We start from the raw sequence: 19,822 nt of genomic DNA, 5'->3' as shown, positions 1-19,822 counted from the left end.
CAGAACACCTTCACAGCTTTGCTTTCAGGCACAGGTGTGCTCTGTGAGGCCTTCGGACAGGAGGCCAGGGCAGGCCTCCAGTTTCCCATTCTAAGACATCCAAGCAGCAGGCAGCTCAGCCCCTGGGCCTACTCCCCTCTCTCCACCTCTGTGCCATCTGCCCGCGCGGGGTTCCCTCCTCCTTCCCTGACTGTCTTCCACAGTTCCTTTGGCTAAATCATCAAGGGCCACAGGACTCTGTGCTGGGCCCATCCTTCCGTGGCAGCCCAGCCCCGTGGTGCAAGTAGCATCCCCAGCCCCGAACCGGGACATGTATCCAACTGCCAGTGTGACACCCCCACGTGGACATCGGGGCCAGACTGCGAACAGCACAGTCACGGGATCGGCTCTCAACACCGGCTCCCCCTCCGGCCTCCCCAGCACAGCAACAAGCATCACCATTCAACCCTGTTCCTGAGCTGAGAGACTGTGGCATCCCCACCAGCTCCTTCTTTTCCTCCCCCACCCAGCCAGCTCCACACCCGGAGTCTGCGGTTTTCCTTCCACTTTCCCAGCTGTCACTCTGGTGCCATCGATGCTGCAGCTGTCACCCTGGATCCGTGCCTGGCCCCCTCACAGACCGCCCCTACCTGGAAGCCAGGGACGCGCCTCACAGTGTAAGTCCGGTCTGACAGCCCCTGCTTCAACAGGCACGACGCCAGCAAGAGGAGGCAAGTGCCCACCAGGCGTGCCCTCCGCCTGTGTCTCGGACCTAACTTCCCATCATGAGCTCGCCTTGATTAGACGCGCTCTAGTCTTCCCAGGGCGCCATCGTGCCCCCAGATGGCTGTTTCTGGTTGGCTGAAGAATGAGGGAGGCAGATGTGGACCATGGCCGTGAGACATGATATAACGCACAGAAAATCCCCTCACAACGAAAACTGCCCTATGTCCTGAACAGCTTTCCAAGATCCTGGTGTGTATTCACGTTGGTGAGAAATCAGATTCTAGAACCCGAGCCTTTTTAAAAACACAATATATGCTCTGCACTCAACTTTCCAGGAGAACAACTTGGGTGTAATTTAGGTGTAATTAATGATTTTGCTATCTCTGGAATGTCAGCATGAGTTGCTCACCATTTAGGAAAATGACATTACGGGGGCAATGATTGTTTGGTATCCGAGCTGCCGACCCCATAAGCACACACGTCTGTAACAGAGATGAGGCTCCTTCTAACCAAGAATCGACCGCTATTAGGCTGGTGAAGCCTGAAATGACGGAAGTCTCAACTAGTCTCACTAAATGATTATGTTAAAATATTTTATTGTCATCTTATAATTAAAAAAAATTTTTTTCCAAAGCACAGTGAGAAATTCATCAAGGAAATTATTATATTCCTTTTTTTTTTTTTTTTTAAACCTACAGTGTTTCTGCCTCACTCTGACACGCCCCCCAAGGCTGGTCACCTGGAAGCCCTTGTCACTTTCCGACACCACGTGTAAGGGAGGACCAGCAGCGGCCCCCTCGGATGAGCATGCTCGGTACTCAGCTCTGTCCCTCCTCTAACGGCTGCCAGTCTCTGAGCTGAAACAGATGTTTTGGAATTATATGTTCACAGCATATTCTGTGATTTTATTTCAAGTTACCAAAAGGCTCTTAAAAAATATCTGTTATGGGGCACCTGGCTGGTTCAGTGGTTAAGCCTCTGCCTTCGGCTCAGGTCATGGTCTCAGGATCCTGGGATAGATAGAGCCCCATAACGGGCTCTCTGCTCGGCGGGGAGCCTGCTTCCCCATCTCTCTCTTCCTGCCTCTCTGTCTACTTGTGAGCTCTCTCTCTCTGTGTCAAATAAATAAATAGATAAAATCTTAAAAAAAAAATCTGTTATAGAGGTGTCTGGGTGGTTCAGTCATTAAGCATCTGCCTTCAGCTCAGGTCATGATCCTTGGGGTCCTGGGATCAAGCCCATTGGGCTCTCCACTCGGTGGGAAGCCTGCTTCTCCCTCTCCCACTGCCCCTGCTTGTGTTCCCTCTCTCTCTGCGTCTCTCTGTCAAATAAATAAATAAAATCTTTTTTAAAAAATCTGTTACAAAGAAGACAGGGTTGGGAGGGAAGCACAGTGACCAGCCCTCCAAGCGGTACAGCAGACACTCCCCACCCGGCTGGGGCCCTCTTTCGCGATCATGGTATTTCTGCTGCCTGTGTTCTTTCTTCTATCGGTTCTCACAGACAGACTGACAGCGCCATGAGGGGAGCTCGTGGGGGACCCCCATCTCAGCTGCCCCTTATCGCCAGGAAGGAGGGCCGCGCCTGGGACGTGAGGGAATGAATGGGTGACTCTGAGAACTCCGAGGCTCAGGGCTCTGTTCTAAGTACCAGGAAGAGAGCAGCGAACCAGGGCAGCGCGAGCCCAGATATCAACAGTCATGCAGGAGGCATGGCATCGTGACTGTGGTAAGGACCATAGCAAAGCACCTGAGGGTACTGTCTAAAACTCACCCTGCTTTGTTTGGGGAGGGGCAGGAGGAAGTGATGAGGCCTCAGAGCAAGTCTCGCTGAGAAGGAGAGCGGGCCCGGGGCCCCAGGAAGCCAGGACCGCACAGATTTCCCTCTGCGCTGGGCCCTGGCTGCTGGCTCACCACCCAGCACCAAGCAGCTGCACACACACGCGTGACCTGGCCAACGCGACACCCCGGACGAGGCAAGCAAGTCGTCCTGATGACCCGGAGAGAGGGCAAGTGTGTGCACAGGAGGCCGCAGAGCGGGGCCGTCTGGTCCAGCTGTGGGAAGCCGCGTGCGGCCGCTGAGGCCAGTCCTCGCTGAGCTGCGACAGAGCGCAGGACGCACGCCACCTGCAAAGACTCACGGTGATAAAGGACATGAAGACCTCCACAGCCTCTACATGGATGACGCCCTAAAATGACGGTAACTGGGATGGACTGGGACCCATAAGATACGTCACTGAAATTCATTTTTACCTTCCGAACTGGGGTGCTAGACCACTGAAAAGTCCAAGACAGCTTGGGCCTGTACTGGGCCGTGCTGGCGAGGGGGGACCCGAAGTCAAGGGAAGTCGATAAGGACTCGTAAGTACTGAGGGGGCTCCACTGGGCCCCTGGTGGAGGCTGGGCAGGCTCTGGGGTGCCGGCGGGGGCCACAGAGAGCACGGGAGGAACCCAGGCGGCGCACTCAGAGCAGCCTTGCTCACCAGGGGCTCAGCGGCCACGGGCCAAGGACGTTTGCAATAGAGCAAAGAGGAAACGTGTGGGCTGCCTGGCGGGGACAGGGAAAGGAATACAGGTTTGAGGGAGGACATTTTTAGGCTGAGAGAGATTACACATTTTTCTATGCTAACAGGAATGGCCAGAAGATTGGAAGCATTTCCTGGTGCAGGAAAGAGAGCAGAGACGGGGTCGCTCCGCAGCCAGGAGCGGTCTTACCAGAAGCGTGACGCTCACCCCAGAAGGCCCGGCCCAGAAGGGCGGGTGTGGCAGGCAGAAATGCGGGCAGGACAGATTGTACAGGCACTTCCGGGGCTCTATCCTGACCACCCATCCCAGTTTCCGTCTACTTTACACAACCAGCAACTTTCACTTCAGAGGACAGAGATCCTCATAGTCTCCAAGAGAAAACAGACATTTTCCCCCCATGGAAATTGATTAAAAACCACCAGGTACTTGGCCATAAAGAAGGCAGGAACACATTCACTAGAATTAACACATGAAAAACCTGCCTCTGCTCACCGGCCAGGAACGGGAGAAATGATAACAGTGAGACCCAAACCCTCAGAGCGGCCTGAAATGTAACATGCTCCTACATAATGCTACAAGGAAAGAGAAGCTGTGCGGAAATACGACGGAAGGAGAACACACCCACCGACACTGACAAGACATGAAAGGTTGTTCGAGAAAATGGCCTCCCGAGCAACTGGGAATACACTGGAAAGAAACACCCAAAGGGAACAGCAGGAGGAAGGCTAAAGTCAAGCGAACGAGATGGAAACGGGGTCTGCCGAGATCAGTGCCGACACGGAGGGAAAGGGACGGCAATGCCATGACCCTGATTTCCGTGCCTGCCCACTAAGAGCCGCTGCGACACAGCCACCGCCCGCACAGCTGCGAGAGCCAAATCCCCCAGATGCGCGGCAGCCCAAGACCAGGCGCAGGACTGAAGTCACCGGAGAGATGACGAGAGAACCCCGCAAGACACTGCTCCCTGGTAACAACCTGAAAACATGGGAGGCAGGGGACATGCTAACGGAACGCGAGTTACGACAGACGACAGGAAGTGGAACCCCAAACCGCCGTGCCGCTGTGGGAGGCATGGGAGGGGCGTGGGCATGATCTAATTCATTACTTAACTGTCCGACCAATCTATTAGGTGGCTGAAATGATTACGGCCATTTTACTACTGAGGAAACACGAGCCAGTGGCGGCAGGACGGAGCCCAAGTCACAAGGCCAGCATGAGAGTGAGTCAAGGTGGACACCATGGCTGCGTCCTCCAGAGCCGGCCTCCCTTGCCCACATTCAGGGCCCCATTGTGACCTCACCAGAGGACTCGAGGTGGAATCCAGGGTGGGTTAAAGGCTCACGTGTAAAACAGACAGAGACAACCCTGCAAGAAAACCCAGGAGACCACAAATCGCACCTAAAGGCTGGGACGCTGACAATCTGTAAGCAGTGAACGCACGTAAGGCCACGGGCTGACCCGCAGAGCTCACACCAACGGCCGCCCTTGCCACCGGCGCAGGGTGGCTCTGGCTGGGCCACCCTCTCGTCCACACTTGGCATTACAGCTCTCTCTCACTTCAGCCATCCTAGCAGACACGCAAGAGCGCCACGCTGCGCATCACCCCGGGGCTCCCAGGCGCAACACCTTCTCATCTACCTCCAGACGACGTGGGTACCCTCTTGGGTCGTCTGCCCTTCACTTAGCGATTTACTGCCAAGCTTCGCCCGCTTAGAAGTCTACTGTCAAACGTATTCATGCAACTATCTGCCTTGCCTTTCTACTACCTTTTGATGAGAAGTTCTTAATTTCAACGTACTCTAATTTATCAGAATTGTCTTTTAGAGTCAGCTCTTTGTAAATGCTGCTTAAGGAATCTCTTCCTACTCCCAGTTCACCTAGATACCCCTGTGTTTGCTTCTCTGGCTTGTGTCACTTGTCTTCCACGTGGAGGTCACCCTCCAGGTGGAATGGGCTGTCACAGTGTGTGACGAGGGTCAGAATGCCCTGCTTCTTCACTGCGAACAGCCCGTGGGTGCTGCGGCATGTACGAAGAGCTCATGGGTGATGCAGAACCCGGGACAGCGTGCCCTCTCCGGCGGGGGGCCAGAGACTGGGAAGGGGCGGGACTCATCCCCGTCTGTGCTCGGGTCCAGCGTGAGGACGGTCACTGCACAGGCAGCCCCGAGACGTCCCCAAAGCAGACTTACGTTGCAGCCCTTGTCCGTGAGGTAACTGATGCCTTCTTCGGGACCAATTGCCAATTCCACTGAGATAATCCAGCTTGACTTTTGAAGGGTGAAACAGGTGACGACAAAGTTCCCAGAAGAGAAAAGAAACATTTTAGATGAAAGCATGAACACGTTCAAGGAGCAAGGTGGGGGTGGAGGCGGGGGGCTGGCCTTCCCTCTACCTAGCTGAGCACGACAGAACACCTGTGACTTCACTGACCCAGGGTCCGGTGGGTCTGAAGCCAACAGGCTGCTGGAAAGGCTCTCTGGACAGTTAAATTAGCCCAGAGAGAACAGTTAATTAACATATCACTGAGCAGGAATAAAGAATCTAATCATCAACACAGGCATGCTTCTAAAGCAAGGTGACTTCCTCCTCGCATTGATACATTTGCTTGTGTGCATTTTTCCCCACCGGAAAATGACGAATATTTTTATGTTAAATATGTGACAGTCAGATTTCAATTAGAAATTCAGATGTCCATGGACAAGAGAAAGCAAAAGAAACGAAATCAGGCCACCATTTCCCACGTCCCCATACTTACACCCAGAGCACATTTGAAGCATTCTTTATCGAATCTGTACACCGGGGAGAGGATCTCAAAGAATTTCAGAATACTTTCTTCTCTGTTAAGGTTGGCAAACTGTCTAAACGTCTGTTGGATCAGCTTCCGTAGCGTTTTGGCCTGCACGATAAAATCACGGAAGTCATTTTAGAGTCAGCGACACACAGCAGCAACAGCAAATGCCCAAGATACCACCTCCCTCCCACCACTCGCTCCCACCTCTGTTCACATCACTGTGAAACGCCACATCCCTTTATAAGCAGCTGTAATAAAATGCACACAGTGTAAGATACAGCATCCTAACCAAAGTACATAGTTCGGTGATTCCAAGCATTACTTCTTTTTTTTTTTTTTTAAGATTTTATTTATTTATTTGGCAGACAGAGATCACAAGTAGGCAGAGAGGCAGGCAGAGAGAGAGAGAGAGACGAGGAAGCAGGCTCCCCACTGAGCAGAGAGCCCGATGCGGGGCTCGATCCCAGGAACCTGAGATCATGACCTGAGCCGAAGGCAGAGGCTTAACCTACTGAGCCACCCAGAGCCCCTCCAAGTATTACTTCTTAAACAGAAATGTATAAGGCAATAATTTGCTTATTAGAACATGCTGTAAAAGGTCAGGCATTAAAAAAAACATACTATCTTTAAAAATTAAACATAAAAAATAAAATAAAAAACATGTCCTATCTATGCACATGATGGGGGGCTGGCAAACCCTAGCTGGGAGGGTACTCACGTACCCACTGTTGAGGTAAGTAGATACAATCTTCTTGAAGGGCAATTTGGCAGCACAAATCAAAACACCTTAAAGTAAAACTACTTTGGATCCGGAAATTAAATTCCAAGACATTAGTCTTTAGAAATGATTGGAGAACTCAGCAAGGAATCAGTGACAAGGAGGTTCAGTGCAGAAGGATTTACAACAGCGGTGGCTTACACACATCATAATTTGCCTACATTGCACGCAGCCCTCAAGATCGTCGTGCGGAAATAATTCACTGACATGAAAATCCCTAGCACGGTGTCGAGTGAAACAGTCTGTACGTGCAGTACAGACGCCTTTAAAAGGAGAGCACCGCTGATGGGGCTGACGAAGGTACGTGTGAGCTCAGGTGCACACGTATCCACACACAGAAAAGGAGACAGAACAACTATGCCCTTTCTCCGTGTGGCGGGACGAGAGATCTTCCAGAGCTCTGGTGCATGCCAGAGTGTTCTGCTTCTGCACCGCGAGCATCTGGGTGGTGGAGGGAAGGGCCCTCCAGGCAGCCCGGGGAGGGCAGCGGGCAGAGGATGCACGACACGGTCCGAGGAAGAGGGCTGGGGGAAACCACAGGAAGCACCCGGCTTTCACCCCAGGAAGAGACAGAGTCCTTGGGCGCCTTGGGCAGCATCACGAGAGCTGACACACCGGCTGCCGCACCGTGAACAGTACGAAGGACACCGGGGGGACCGAGCAGGTGGCAGCGCAATACTTGAGAAGAGGTGAGCAGAGTCTGTGCACATACAGAAGCAGAAAGGGGTGAGAAACAGATTTACTCTGAAAAACAGAACCTACACGATGTCCTGAAAGGCGGGAATTCCCATGAACTGAAATGGTGAGCTCGTGGGGAACAGGCCGGCCGGTGAAGGTCCTGGCGGAGACCCGGGGCCTGGCTGGGAGCTCAGGCAGGAATCCGAGCCAGCGGACAGGAGGAGACTGGGGGTGGCGGGTGGAGAGGAGGTGAAGGGCCTCATCCCACCCAGCATGCTCATCGGAGCAGGTCGGGGGCTATGGCTGCTCCGGCGGCTAGGAGGTGGCCCGCCAGGGAGCGGCACACAGAGGTGACAGCCCACTGCAGTGGCGTGAAGGCCACTGTGGGGTCAGGGATCACTGGATGTGGGACACTGCAGAGAGTGAGCTGACAGCTGGGCGCCGTAGCCAACGAGCAGGATGGAGAGCCGGCGGCCGGCAGTCAGGGGGATAAAGACCACAGGGCAAGCGGCCGGGGCGGGCAGAGGACCGGGTTCAAGAGCTGAGGGAGCAGGTGCGGCAACATGACCTATGGCACGTGACCTTCCATTCTAAAGGCTTGCGCTGCTCTGGCCCAGCGGGTGTGGAGGAGGCTATGAGAAGCAAAACGACCAGCCACGTTCCTAGAATAGGCCACCCAAGAAACACCAGCGGCACAGACTCAGAGCTGATGGCAGAGGAGAGAGCTGGGGACCTTTGGGACCCTCGGATGACTGTATGCGGATGGCAGGAAAACAAGCACTTGGGCAGGACGAGGGACGAGGTTTCTGGATGGAACGGAGGGCAAACAGAAGGGGCAAGCTTGGTGAAAAGAGAGTCCCACCAATTCTGGACGTGGGCGCGATCCTAACGTCTTTGGACCTGAACGCTCAGGCAGACGGGGCCACACAGCTCGGGAGCCCAGGAGAGGGCAGGGCCACAGCTGAAGGGGTCACAGACGGCTCCCTCCGACCAGGCGGGGCTGGCAGGACAGGGCGGGGCCGCAGGCGTTCTGCTGAGGACTAAGGACAGCTGCAGACCACGCGGTCAAGACTGAAGAGAAGGGAAACGGGCTCAGGGTCAGCCTTCGCGAGCAGACCTTCCCACAGAAAATGAACGTTTAGCCTTGGAGGCTCAGAACAAAAAGCCTGGGAAACATATTTGGGGAATGCCCATCTAAGCACTGGCCACGAGTCAAGGGGCTGAAGAGGCCACTTGTATCACAGGCTGGGATGGCACGTAACAGCTGTTCTGACTCTGGGCTCTGCAAACATCCCTGTGGCCTGGGAGGTCCAGCTGTCCGCCAGGAGCGCGCAGATCGGCCGTGGAGACCCGAGCAAGAGCACAACCCCAGCCTAACGACGCTGGAACAGACAACACGGAAGTAAAATCTGGTCTGTCCCTTAAGTGAGGGCACATCACTCACTAGCATGTCAGCGGGAAGACAGCTCTGACTGCTCTGAGTTCGATGGCCTGAGGCAGGACACAGTGCTGCTGAGTGCTCACGCGCCCACTGAAAGAGAAAACCAGAGCAGAGAAAGCCCCGGAAGGTCCCCAACTCTTCCTACAAGAGCAGGACACCATAGCCTAGAATATGGTAGCAGCTGCAAAGAACGGCTGCCCAAGGAGCATGGGGACCGGAGCACAGTGACAAATCACTTATTAATGTTGATAAAAAGCCGATGTGGTCACTCGCACCTCTAAGAACGTTCACTCAGCAGATGAGTAATGATGCACAGCGACTAAACCCGGTGAAAGAGGTCCAGAAAGGAAGCCAGCTCTCTGCCTTGTGGCCGATTCCCAACCAGCCACCTGTTTAGGAACAACCGACAGCACTCCATGCTTACACCTGCTCATCGTGCAATGTGTTCAGAATGTATCACCCGGAAGAGGTTTCTCTCCCAAGTGGGAGAGACAGAGGTCTCTCCTTAAAGCCGAGCAGTTGAAGGCGTGTCCAGAGTGTCAGACATCCCCCCCAGTGGCCCACCTGAGGTTTCCACAGGACCGCCCACACATCCAAGAGCTGACGGGCCATGAAGAGAACCTGGGATCGCCCTCCAGGCTCAGCACCCCCATCTCGGCCGACCTCCGGATGCTTAAGGTAGAAGCCAGGTAGCAGTCCCGACCCCCCTTTTCCCTACCCTCTCAACCCCGCGACACCCCCACGTGCTGCAAGTGCTTTCACAAGAAGCACACGGTGTTCCCTAACACTTTCCACCATGCCAGCCCCACTCTTGTGTGAACCTCTGCGACAGCCTCCCGGACTACCATCTACTTTCTGGACACAGCGTGGCCAGGGGCTCTTTCTAAAACACGAGCTGGATTGCCTCACCCTGCAGCTCCAGCCCCTGGGAGCTGAGCACGGAGTCATGTCGCTGGGCTAGAATGTGCCTAAGCTCCCTCGGGGCCACAGGGGCCAGGAGGAAGGGCGCAGTGGACAAGCAGGTCCAGCCCCAGACAGTGGTGGCCAAGTCAGGGGCCGTGTCATCATGGGGCACTGCGGGAGGCTCAGGGAGGGCACGGCTGCTCCCTCATCTCCAGACGCCCTCCACTTCTGCAGCAGCCTCACAGAGAGAAGTTCTACCCCCCAGCTTACAAATGATGAAGCGGAGGCACAGAGATGACCGAGACCCCGAATCTCAGAGCTGCGTGGCAGAGCCAGGATCGAAGCCCGCGCAGCCCGGTGCCAGGGTCTGCGGTCCCGTTGAGAACGTCGCTCCCCCTCCCAGGGGCCGTCAGCTGGGAGCTGAAGCTGGCCGAGTGACCGGGACTTCAGGGGTGCGGTCCCAAGGACAGGGCTCTGGGCGGGCCCTGCAGCCACCCCGGTATGTCAGTGAGGCCCGGTTAGGGCAGGAGCCCGGCGGCATACACTGGGTGCCTAACAAGTATCTTCAAGGGATGGGCAGGTCAAGAACAAAGGAAGGACACTGTCCCATCCCGTTGCCCGTGCCCTTCTGGGTGGCACCAAGAACTGCAGCCAGGAGCTCCGGTAGAGGAGAGACGGCGAGAGTACGAGGGAGGGGCCGGGTGTGCTCATGAGCCTCACGGGGGCTTGGTTCTTAGTACAACAAAGCCAAGGTCGGTGGTGCACAGACCGCTTGTTTTCCAGGCTTTTTTTTTTTTAACATTACAAAGCTGGTAATAAAAAAAATAAACTCGCACGTGACAGGTGAGTATGGACATGTGTGTCAAAATAAAACGTGGTACCTCCTAGTCCCCATGGCTGCCCACTGTCTCGCTGATCCCGTGACGTGACTGCGCCCCACCCTGCTTCCTCCTGAGTGTCCTGTCCCTCTACCAGCGGCCAGCAGCGGGACCACGTGGGGCGCAGGGTGGCAACACGAGGCCAGGCCCTGCTGCTCCTCTCTCCTCCCATGTCAGGCTTCATGCCCTCGGTGCTCTCTGTGCACAGGACTCTGCCTTCCGAACTTTCCCACCCGCTCGCAAGGATGTGTCCTGAGGATCAAGGAACACCAGAGTGTGTGACCAGCCCCCACTGCTGCTCCATCCCCTGCACTCAGCATTGATGTGCTGGGAATTTCAGAGTCGCCGGGACAGCACTGAAAGTGGCAACTACGAATGACTCAGCATGGAGGGTGTGAGGCAAACCCCACATGGGTTCCCCGCCGCCGACCCTGCGGACACATGCCAGCCTCTGCAGGCTGCTCCTGCATGCCACCCGGGCACGCAGGCCCGGCCCTGTGCTAAGAAGCAGAAGTCTCGGGGAGGACAGCGGCCCCAGGATCCGCTCAGGACTAGTTTCCTGTGCTCACGGAAACGACCTTGGCTCCCGGCAACTACCACGGCCCCTGCTCAGAAGGGAGGACCCACACTTTCCCACAGCCTGGACTTCCACGTTGCCTAAACCTCCGGTGTCCAGAAAACCCTGCTATCTGAGAGGAGCCCAGATGTGTTTTTCTGAGAAGGATCTTGAGGCCAGAACCATTTCTTTCCTACTGTGTCAGCGAGGAAACGACTCCACAAGATCTGATGTGCTAGACTCTGCTGCCATGACTCGGTCCACTTCCAGGACCGGCTGGAGCAACCAAGACTGTTGCGTATCACTTTCTGTCCTGATTCATAGTTTCAGGTCTCACTTTGTGTCTGCCTGGGTTTCCGACACAAGGTGTCTACCTGTGAAGGCTGTTCAATTTGAAATCGATCCTGCTACAGAGAAAACGACCCAGAAAGTGATGTTTCTTCAGAGTGGAACAGTGTTACTAGCTTGGTCAACAGGAATTGCTACTTAGCCACTGTGAACAACAAAGTAATCTTATATTAGTTGCCTAATACTTATCGGATGCTGCTCGCAACAGTGAACTTGTAGAGCTCCCCAGAAGTAAAGTTTATATAACATAATGTTAAAGAAAATTTGCAGTAAAAGAATGGGAATACAATAATTAAATTCCTTCACCCACCCGCCTCCCCATGCTAAACATAGATGTATTAATAGCGCATGCAAGGTACGTTTTAACTGAGATCTGACACGTAACATTGTATCAGTTTCGGGCCCGTAACACAGCGATTCGGTATTTGCACACACTGTGAAATGAGCGCCCCAGCAAGTCTAGAGGCCATCCGCCACCTCACATAGTTAGCACTTCCATTTTCTGGTGACAGCTTTTAAGACTGATTAAGCTATTTAAGAAGCCAAACAGACTCTACGTGTTTTACAAAATTACATGAGAAAGCAGGTGGGAAGTGAGTTCTGCTGCGCTTCGGTGAGAATCACTTGATGACTCTGTATCTAAACTCTGGCCTCCCGCTTGCCACAAACTCAGCAGCGCCTGAACTTCTCAGAACGCCGCTGCTCTTTACTCAGTTCAGGGCAAGCTCGCTTGAGTTCCACACGGTCGGCACCTCCTGTTCTGCTCCGGTGGAAGCCCCGGTGCCCAGGCCCAATCACCGCCCGTCCCCAGCAGCCCCAGCCCTGCCTGCTTCCAGCATGTTCTCTGCGCTGCCTCCAGCTCAAGCTGACAGCCGCACAGGGAGCAGGCCTGCAGCCCACTGTGAGAGCCGCCCTCACACCAGAGTCAGTGGCAGCGGGAGGACAGGGAGGACAATCATCGGGACAGATCCGAAGGACAGCCCGCAAGGGGCCTGGAGGGACGAGTCTGGTCAGGGAAGGGGGCTCGTGTGCGGCGAGGCGGGCGCGGAGCAGCAAGCGTGCGGGGCTCTGGGAGCCGCTCTCCCGAGCAGGCCCTCCTTCCGCGGCGCCCCTCCTACATGGCTCCCTGCTAACTCGACTCATCTTCCAGTCGCTCTGCAAGCTGTCCACTCGGTCATCTGAGTGAGGTGCACCGAACGTCACCGAGTGCCAGGCACCAGGTCAAACACGGTACTTGCGGTGGGGAACGCAACAGGCATCATCGGGACCCTCGGGGACCTTAAAATACGGTGGAGGCAGGCAGACAAAATGCAGACAGGGAAGTAACTGTGAATCCGAATTTGAGAAAGTAAAGATTAAGGGCCTGAGCAGAGTCCTGACAGGAGGACGGTGCTCCAGCTGTGCGGGGTGCTGAGGAAACTGCGAGGGCGTGGGGGAGCCCAGGGTGTTGGGGGAGGCTCAGGTCCGCCCCCTCGCAGGCCTCCCCCGGTGCTGCGGGTCACCTGGGCTACACCTGCACCAGCGTATCTGTGACCCCTGGGCGGGCCCCCCGTTTTGAGTACGGGCATTCTTTTTCAATGTAGAGCAATCTGCTGCGGCTCCCAAGAGACCGGAGGAACTGAGGCCGCCTTGGGCTCACACCTGAGAGCAGCTCAGGTCCCGGCAGAACACAGCTGTTTTCACATACTTTGCTGCTATTTAATTTCACACTGGCTCGTGCACTTTTCTGTTTGGTGAAATGTCGATGTGCTAAAGAACGGTGTCTTCTACTTGTGTGGCTGCCTCCTCCCCACCCCGCCTGCCAGCACACTGCAGACTCGGGCCCAGGGGCATCCCTTCCACTTGGGGGCTGTCTGCCTAGGCCTTCTCGGCACCACAGCAGGACTCTCCAGGTCAAAATGAGTCCCCTGTCCTCCCAGCCCACACCTAACAGCCCTCTGGAAGGACACATCTTGCCATTCGCACGTAACTCCAAACATCCCAGATTTCTCCTCCAACCCCTCGCACCACACCAAACTTCACTAACTTCACTTAAAGCTCTCTGTCCTCTGCCTCCCACCGTGGGCCACCTCACTCAGGCCAATGGTCTGTGAACTTCCTGTCCCACCCACCACCGGGCCTGGCCTTGATCACCTGCTTGGAGGGCACTGCACAGCCGGTTCCCCACCGGCTCACTGCAGCCTCTGGGGAGTGGATCGGGAAACGTGAATGGGAATGAAACAGCAGGAGCGACACTGAAAACGGGGCCTGACACATCACAGAAGAGCACACATGTCCTCTGCTCTTCCGGACTATTCACTACATCTGCAGAGTAAAACACACGCTTCCAGACCTGCTTCCCATTTTTAGATCGCTGAGAAGCTATCTAAAAGCAAGATAGAGAAGAAGAGAAGAAGAGAAGCAAGGCAGGCCCTTCCCACCTCCTCCGTGATACTCCAGCGAGCAGCACGCAGAGGCCTACACACAGGCCCTTTGTCACAGACTGCGTTTGGTAAATTGTACCAACACTCGGACCCAGTAAGGGGCAATGGGACACAGTGGACGACCCGTACGGAACCAGCAGCAGCAGCATGATGACCAAGAAACTCTTGCGGAGAAATGACTAATGCAGGGGCACCTGGGGGCGCAGACGGTGAAGCCTGTCTTTGGCTCAGGTCATGATTCCAGGGTCCTGGGATCGAACCCCAAGCTGGGCTGCCTGCTCAGAGGGACTCTGCTTGTCCCTCTCCCTCTGCCCCTCCCCCCACTTATGCACTCTTTCTCTCTTGCAAATAAATAAAATCTTAAAAATAAATAAGTGATTAATGCAATAAAAACCGCTCGACTCGGCATTTCATCGTTGTAGGTTAAGAAGCTCAATCCTCCTCCTCTTCACGCCACGTAACCTTACTGAGTTTGGTGTTCGTTGCTCTCAGACTTTGTATTTACAAATTCATTAATCCCTGTATGAAGCCCAAGTGTTAGAAAGTGGTTTCATCTCCACTTTACACGTGTGGAAACTAAAATACAGTAAAATTACATAACTTGGCCAAAACGCCATGCAGTTCACGGTGATGAAGTCAGAATTTTCACAGAGGCAGCGCGGCCTCAGAGCAGGTCTTCTGGACCAACAGGCCGGCCGTCTTGCAACACTCACACCGGCCTGCTCGGACGGCCTGCTGTGCGGCTGCTCCGGGACAGAACACCACCTCTGCGACAGAGTGCTAACAGCCACCATTCACATGTAAACCGCATTGGTACAGATGCCGTGGCAGGTGACATACATACACTGATCTGTCAAATCGTCACCCCAACCCTACAAAATACAGTTTTCTTCATTGTGGAAATAAGAAACGGGCCCAAGACCATGAGGTTCATAAATGGCAAAGGTCCCATGAGCCAGACTCTATTCCGACCGAAGCCTACGCCCTCCCTCCACACTTGAACGTCTCCCCATGTGCTCTGGATTGGCGGGAAACCCTGCCTCAGGGCCCCAGGGCATCCCTCCCCTGCGGTTCCCTCTGCAGGGAGGGAGATGACACGATGCTCTGCAGAAGTCACTCATGAGGGGAGAAGAGAGATCTTCACAGAGCACTTACATGTTCTCACATGCGTGTGCAGACACACACGGCTACCGTATGCTGCTTCCTCACCTACGTGTCTCAACATTCCTGAGACCATAAAGACGTAGGTGACAAAGCCTACTGTGTGTGCAGCTTTCTTAGTCTTGTACTTAGCTGAGCGTCACACATGACAGCAAGTGAAACCGTGACTTTGTAGGACAGAGCTGTGTGTACGAAAGTCTACTTACTATTAACAGAGTATAAGAACCACCAGCCTTTTTACATTGTAACTTTTACACATAAGAGAGAAAACCATACACCACAGGAAAGTATTTTTACATAACGTGGCCATCTGAGTGCGATAAAGCAAATTCTAATTACCTTGACAGAATCCAGTAAACTCCTAGGAAAAAATCGCTTCAAACCAACATCTTTTCTGAAACATAAAAAGAAGCGTATTAACAAATAACACCACGAAATCAATTAATATAATGACATTGTTGCAAGAACACAAATGCAATTTAAATTATTTCTCCTTCCACGTATTATTCAGGAAGGAAGGAAGTCAAATAAGGCTCCACTTTGCCAGCACAGTCAGGGAAGGGGCGGGACAGATCATCTTCTAGATATGAACAGAAAACATTAATACAAGTTGCTTTTAGTAGAACATCTTTTTCCTACTTAACCCTCACTGTTGAAACCGTTCCACAGTTGGGCCTCCTGGCAGATGGCAATGTCTGCGTAAACACTGCCTGAAGCTCTGCCTTATCAACACCAGTTCAAACTTGGTGACATCATATTTGTGGACAAAGCAGACTGACGAGAGGAGGAAGAGGTGTGGGATAAACCACGGAAGCTTAGAAAAAGTTCCTTAAATTAATCCTAAAAGTTGACTATTTTCTTTAAGTAGCCTTTTTTTGACTACGGGATTCATTCACCAAACCAAAGTTTATCATCTCAGTTTCACAGAAGCAGCAAAAAGCAAGAAGTTAGATTATTTGCCCAAAGTCAGCTGAGTGTGGGAAGGTTGGAAGTTGCAGTGATTTTCTTTAGATCAGGCTACAGGATTGAACCTTATGATCACGGGCCTCAAAACACTCCGCCAAGAAGACAGACCGGAAAGACCAGCTCATTCCTTTTCTGCTCCCTTTGGTCCCGACTGTGCCAGGATTTTCGGTCACTAGATGGCCCTCGTGTGCTAGTAAAATCGAACAAGCCCCTGCAGCCGTGAGGCAATGTGGGGAGACCCGCGGAGGACAGAACAGAATCAAGGAGGAGAAAACTAAACACAGGCATCTCTCCGGATTACATATGGAAACTGTAAGCTGAATAGAAAATAATTTTAAAAACACAAAAGGGATGACTTCCTTACCCATGACCGTAAGTTAGCTGGCATTACAAACGAAACCACAGATATCACACGGAGTTTGAACGGTTGATCCCACATCCAAACATTTCAACCATGTATTCTATAATCTATCAGTCGATGCTCCCTAAATCCAAAATTGGTCTCGGTTCCCACACTTTTTCATTGCTATTATGTTCATGACACGCTTCTGAAATTCTTTTTCGACTTCCAGGACATACCATTTCCTGGTTCTACTGGTTTCACTGGTTCTACCTACCAGTGAATTCATACAACCCTGGTTTTCCATTTCTTTTTCTAACCACTTTGCTTTGTAACTTCCCTTCCTAGACCAGCAGCATCTACTGGAGGAAGAAATGTCCCCCCAGGGCCTTCCCTTTCTGGCTGCCTCCTGGACAGGGACTTTGCCTTTAAGGGTTCGCCTTTAAGCCGCTACGGGAAACAGCACAGTAAGGATGTAAAGAGAAAAAAGCCTAGGATTTTCAGGCATTGTTCCTGAGCACCGTCTCCCCTCCTTTCCTTCCTGGGCAACCATTCCGTACTGAAAGCATTTTCCATATGGAGAGCTCTGGGCTGGAGTCTTCGCAGGGCCGCAGGATGCATCTGGCTCCCAGCAAACACCCATGAAGCCGAGGTTTTCTCTTTGTAAACCGGGAACACTAAATCCTGCCGCAAGCCGCGGCGCGGGATGAAGCAAGAGTGTTAAGTCCCTCCAACTCTTTCCTCCAGAAGTACCGTAGGTGCCCCTCCTGTCTGGTGAGAGTCCGGTCCACGTGATGGACTCCCTGCTGTCCGAGCAGAGGGAGGCGAGACTGTTTTCCACCATGAGCAGAATATACGGTGGGGCTCGGGGGAGGATAAAACCGGAAGAGCAGGAGGGAGGAAGGCCAGCAGGTGCCCAGGGAAGCGGTGGTGGGAGGGCAGGCAGCAGAGGAAGCGAGAAAGAAGAGATCAGACCTGCGGACACCAGGCCATGTGTGAGCGAGCGGACCCCGTGCACTGAGAGCGGAAGGCCGGGGGCGCGTTCTGTCTCGGGTGTGAGCACAAGCCACGTGTACACGGCCTCCTGGCGGGGTTCCGAGGAGGCAGTGGGCCGCCAGTCTCTGGATGGGGGGAGACCAGGGCAGGGGATGTTCTCTTCCCAACTGTGAGACCAGCGTCACCGTTAGTCAAACAGGTAATGCATCTACTCTTCTTAGAGCCAAGTGGAAAGCAAAGAATTTATCACACTCATTGCTGTCACAAATGGGGAAATTACAGATGGACCCAAAGGGTTGTATGTTTCATGAAAAATGAGAGAGGGCACACTTCTTCGTGAAGATGAAGCCTCTTTCTAGCTGTTACTTTTATTTCCAAGATGAAGACAGCTCCACTTAGGAAAAAGAAAAAAAGCTAAGGTCAACAAATGCTACAGTTTCGCTTTTCCAATTATTTTTGAGCAATGGATTTGTAACATTTGTCTGTGTGTTAGACCTCTTTTAAACGTGACACCTGGGGCACCTGGGTGGCTCAGCCAGATAAGCATCTGCCTTCCGTTCAGGTCATGATCTCAAGGTAAGGGTCCAGCCCCATCTAGGGCTCCCTGCTCAGTGGGGAGTCTGCTTCTCCCTCTCTCTCTGCCCCTCCCGCCTCCACTCGTGTTTTCTCTCTCTCGCTCTGTTCTCTCTCTCTAGTAAGTTTTTAAAATATCTTTAAAAAATGTGACAGCTGGCAAGTGAGAAACTAAACACAAGGCTGAAGTACACAAAATATCAGAAAAATTCAAGAACACATACCCGTTAATTTAATCAGGAAGCCAATCTACTTTGGGCTTCGTGGTGGAGGACACTGAGGGTCCCCGAGCAGCACCTCAGGCGCCGCGCTCAGTTTTAGGGAGACGACCAAATTTACACCCTCTGCTAGGACACCCAGCAGGGACAGGCAGCCTGTCCCAGTGTGACAGTGCTACCGGGTGACGGTGTGTCCTCTGATGTGCACCAGAAGAGCTTTTAGCTTCCTGTGCCGTCCAACTCACCTGAGCCCAGACTCTGCACACACATGAGGTGAGTAAGGCAATGCGTACTACCTGGAGGTCTTCAGAACCACCGGCCTTTATTACAAGGTAACCCACTCTGTACAAACAATTGTCAAGGGGTAGATCCCGAGTTCCTGTAAACGCACTGGAAGGAAACTAGCTACGTGAAATTCTTAGAATACTGCCAAACCCCAATTCCCAAACTCAAGCATTAGGCTGCTCGACTCCCATACGCATTCTGAGGAGACATGCACACCCACGCACAACCAACAGGACGTGACCATCGGGTCAGAGCCGTACTGTTCACTGCAGCGATCCTGGGAAGCCGTATGTGCTTAAGGCAGCTACACTCGATCGAAGAATCTAGCTCCCTGTGGTGGTGGCCAAATGTCAGGGGCTCTGCGGCTGCAGAGAGGGGAGCAGCTGCCACGTGGGCCAGGGCAGAGAGGACGTTCCCATCGAGGTGGGCCGCTGCACTGGGCGGCAGGCACCCTGACTCTCCAGGGCTCGGGGCCAGGCGCCGAGGGCTCCCCAGTGAGCGCAGGGGTAAGCGGGACGGACGCTGGGCTCAGCTGCCCACCCGGCACACTGGGCACAGGACGACCACGCAGCATCCCAATCTCTGGGACAGAGCCCCGAAGTTGGGAGGAGGGCGGTCCGGGACCACGTGGCAGCAGCAGGCAGCGGACCTTCCAGGATGGAGCTGGGAGTCACACCAGCAGCCTTCAGCCGGGACTGCCTGTCCCCAGGCAGCAGCGAGCTTCTGGGGACTACCCTTCCCGCTTTTCTCTCAGGGTTGGCAGAAAGGGTTTCTATCCTTTGGTCTCTAAACTTCAAATTATTCTGATGTGAAGCTTCAAAGAAAGCAAGGCTGCCCTCATCTGCCTCCTCACACCAGGCCCCACGCTGGGTGACGGGGCAGGACACTCCCCACATGCCCCCTTTCCTCAGGGGAGACACGGAGTCAACAACCACTCCCAGAGGTGCTGTCAGACAATGGGACTCTGGAACCCACACGTCTGCTCGTTGAGACTCGGGGTTTCTGAAGCTTGAAATGATCACTGTGATCAACGGTAACCAGAGTCCTCTTTTTTTTTTTTTTTTAAGATTTTATTTATTTATTTGACAGACAGAGATCACAAGCAGGCAGAGAGGCAGGCAGAGAGGAGGAAGCAGGACCCCCCACCGAGCAGAGAGCCTGATGTAGGGCTCGATCCCAGGACCCTGGGAACATGACTGGAGCTGAAGGCAGAGGCTTTAACCCACGGAGCCCCCCAGGGGCCCCCCAGAGTCCTCT

The 19,822-nt window shown here is 53.7% G+C and overlaps 1 protein-coding gene across 24 annotated transcripts in view; it reads right to left on the bottom strand.

Moving 5' to 3' along the window:
• The window catches only part of PTK2 (protein tyrosine kinase 2), a 251,367-nt gene that overhangs the window by 98,827 nt on the left and 132,718 nt on the right, over window positions 1-19,822 (bottom strand). For all 24 annotated transcript variants that reach the window (XM_047725233.1, XM_047725252.1, XM_047725232.1 and 21 more), the window contains 3 exons: window positions 15,527-15,581; window positions 5,986-6,126; window positions 5,420-5,497 (listed from right to left, as the gene is read on the bottom strand). In XM_047725233.1, coding sequence (XP_047581189.1) covers window positions 5,420-5,497; window positions 5,986-6,126; window positions 15,527-15,581 — 274 coding nt within the window. The remainder of the gene's footprint in view (window positions 1-5,419; window positions 5,498-5,985; window positions 6,127-15,526; window positions 15,582-19,822) is intronic.

The sequence above is a fragment of the Lutra lutra genome, chromosome 4, assembly GCF_902655055.1.
Source record: "Lutra lutra chromosome 4, mLutLut1.2, whole genome shotgun sequence".
NCBI lineage: Eukaryota > Metazoa > Chordata > Mammalia > Carnivora > Mustelidae > Lutra > Lutra lutra.
This window is presented reverse-complemented; position numbering and strand designations above follow the sequence as displayed.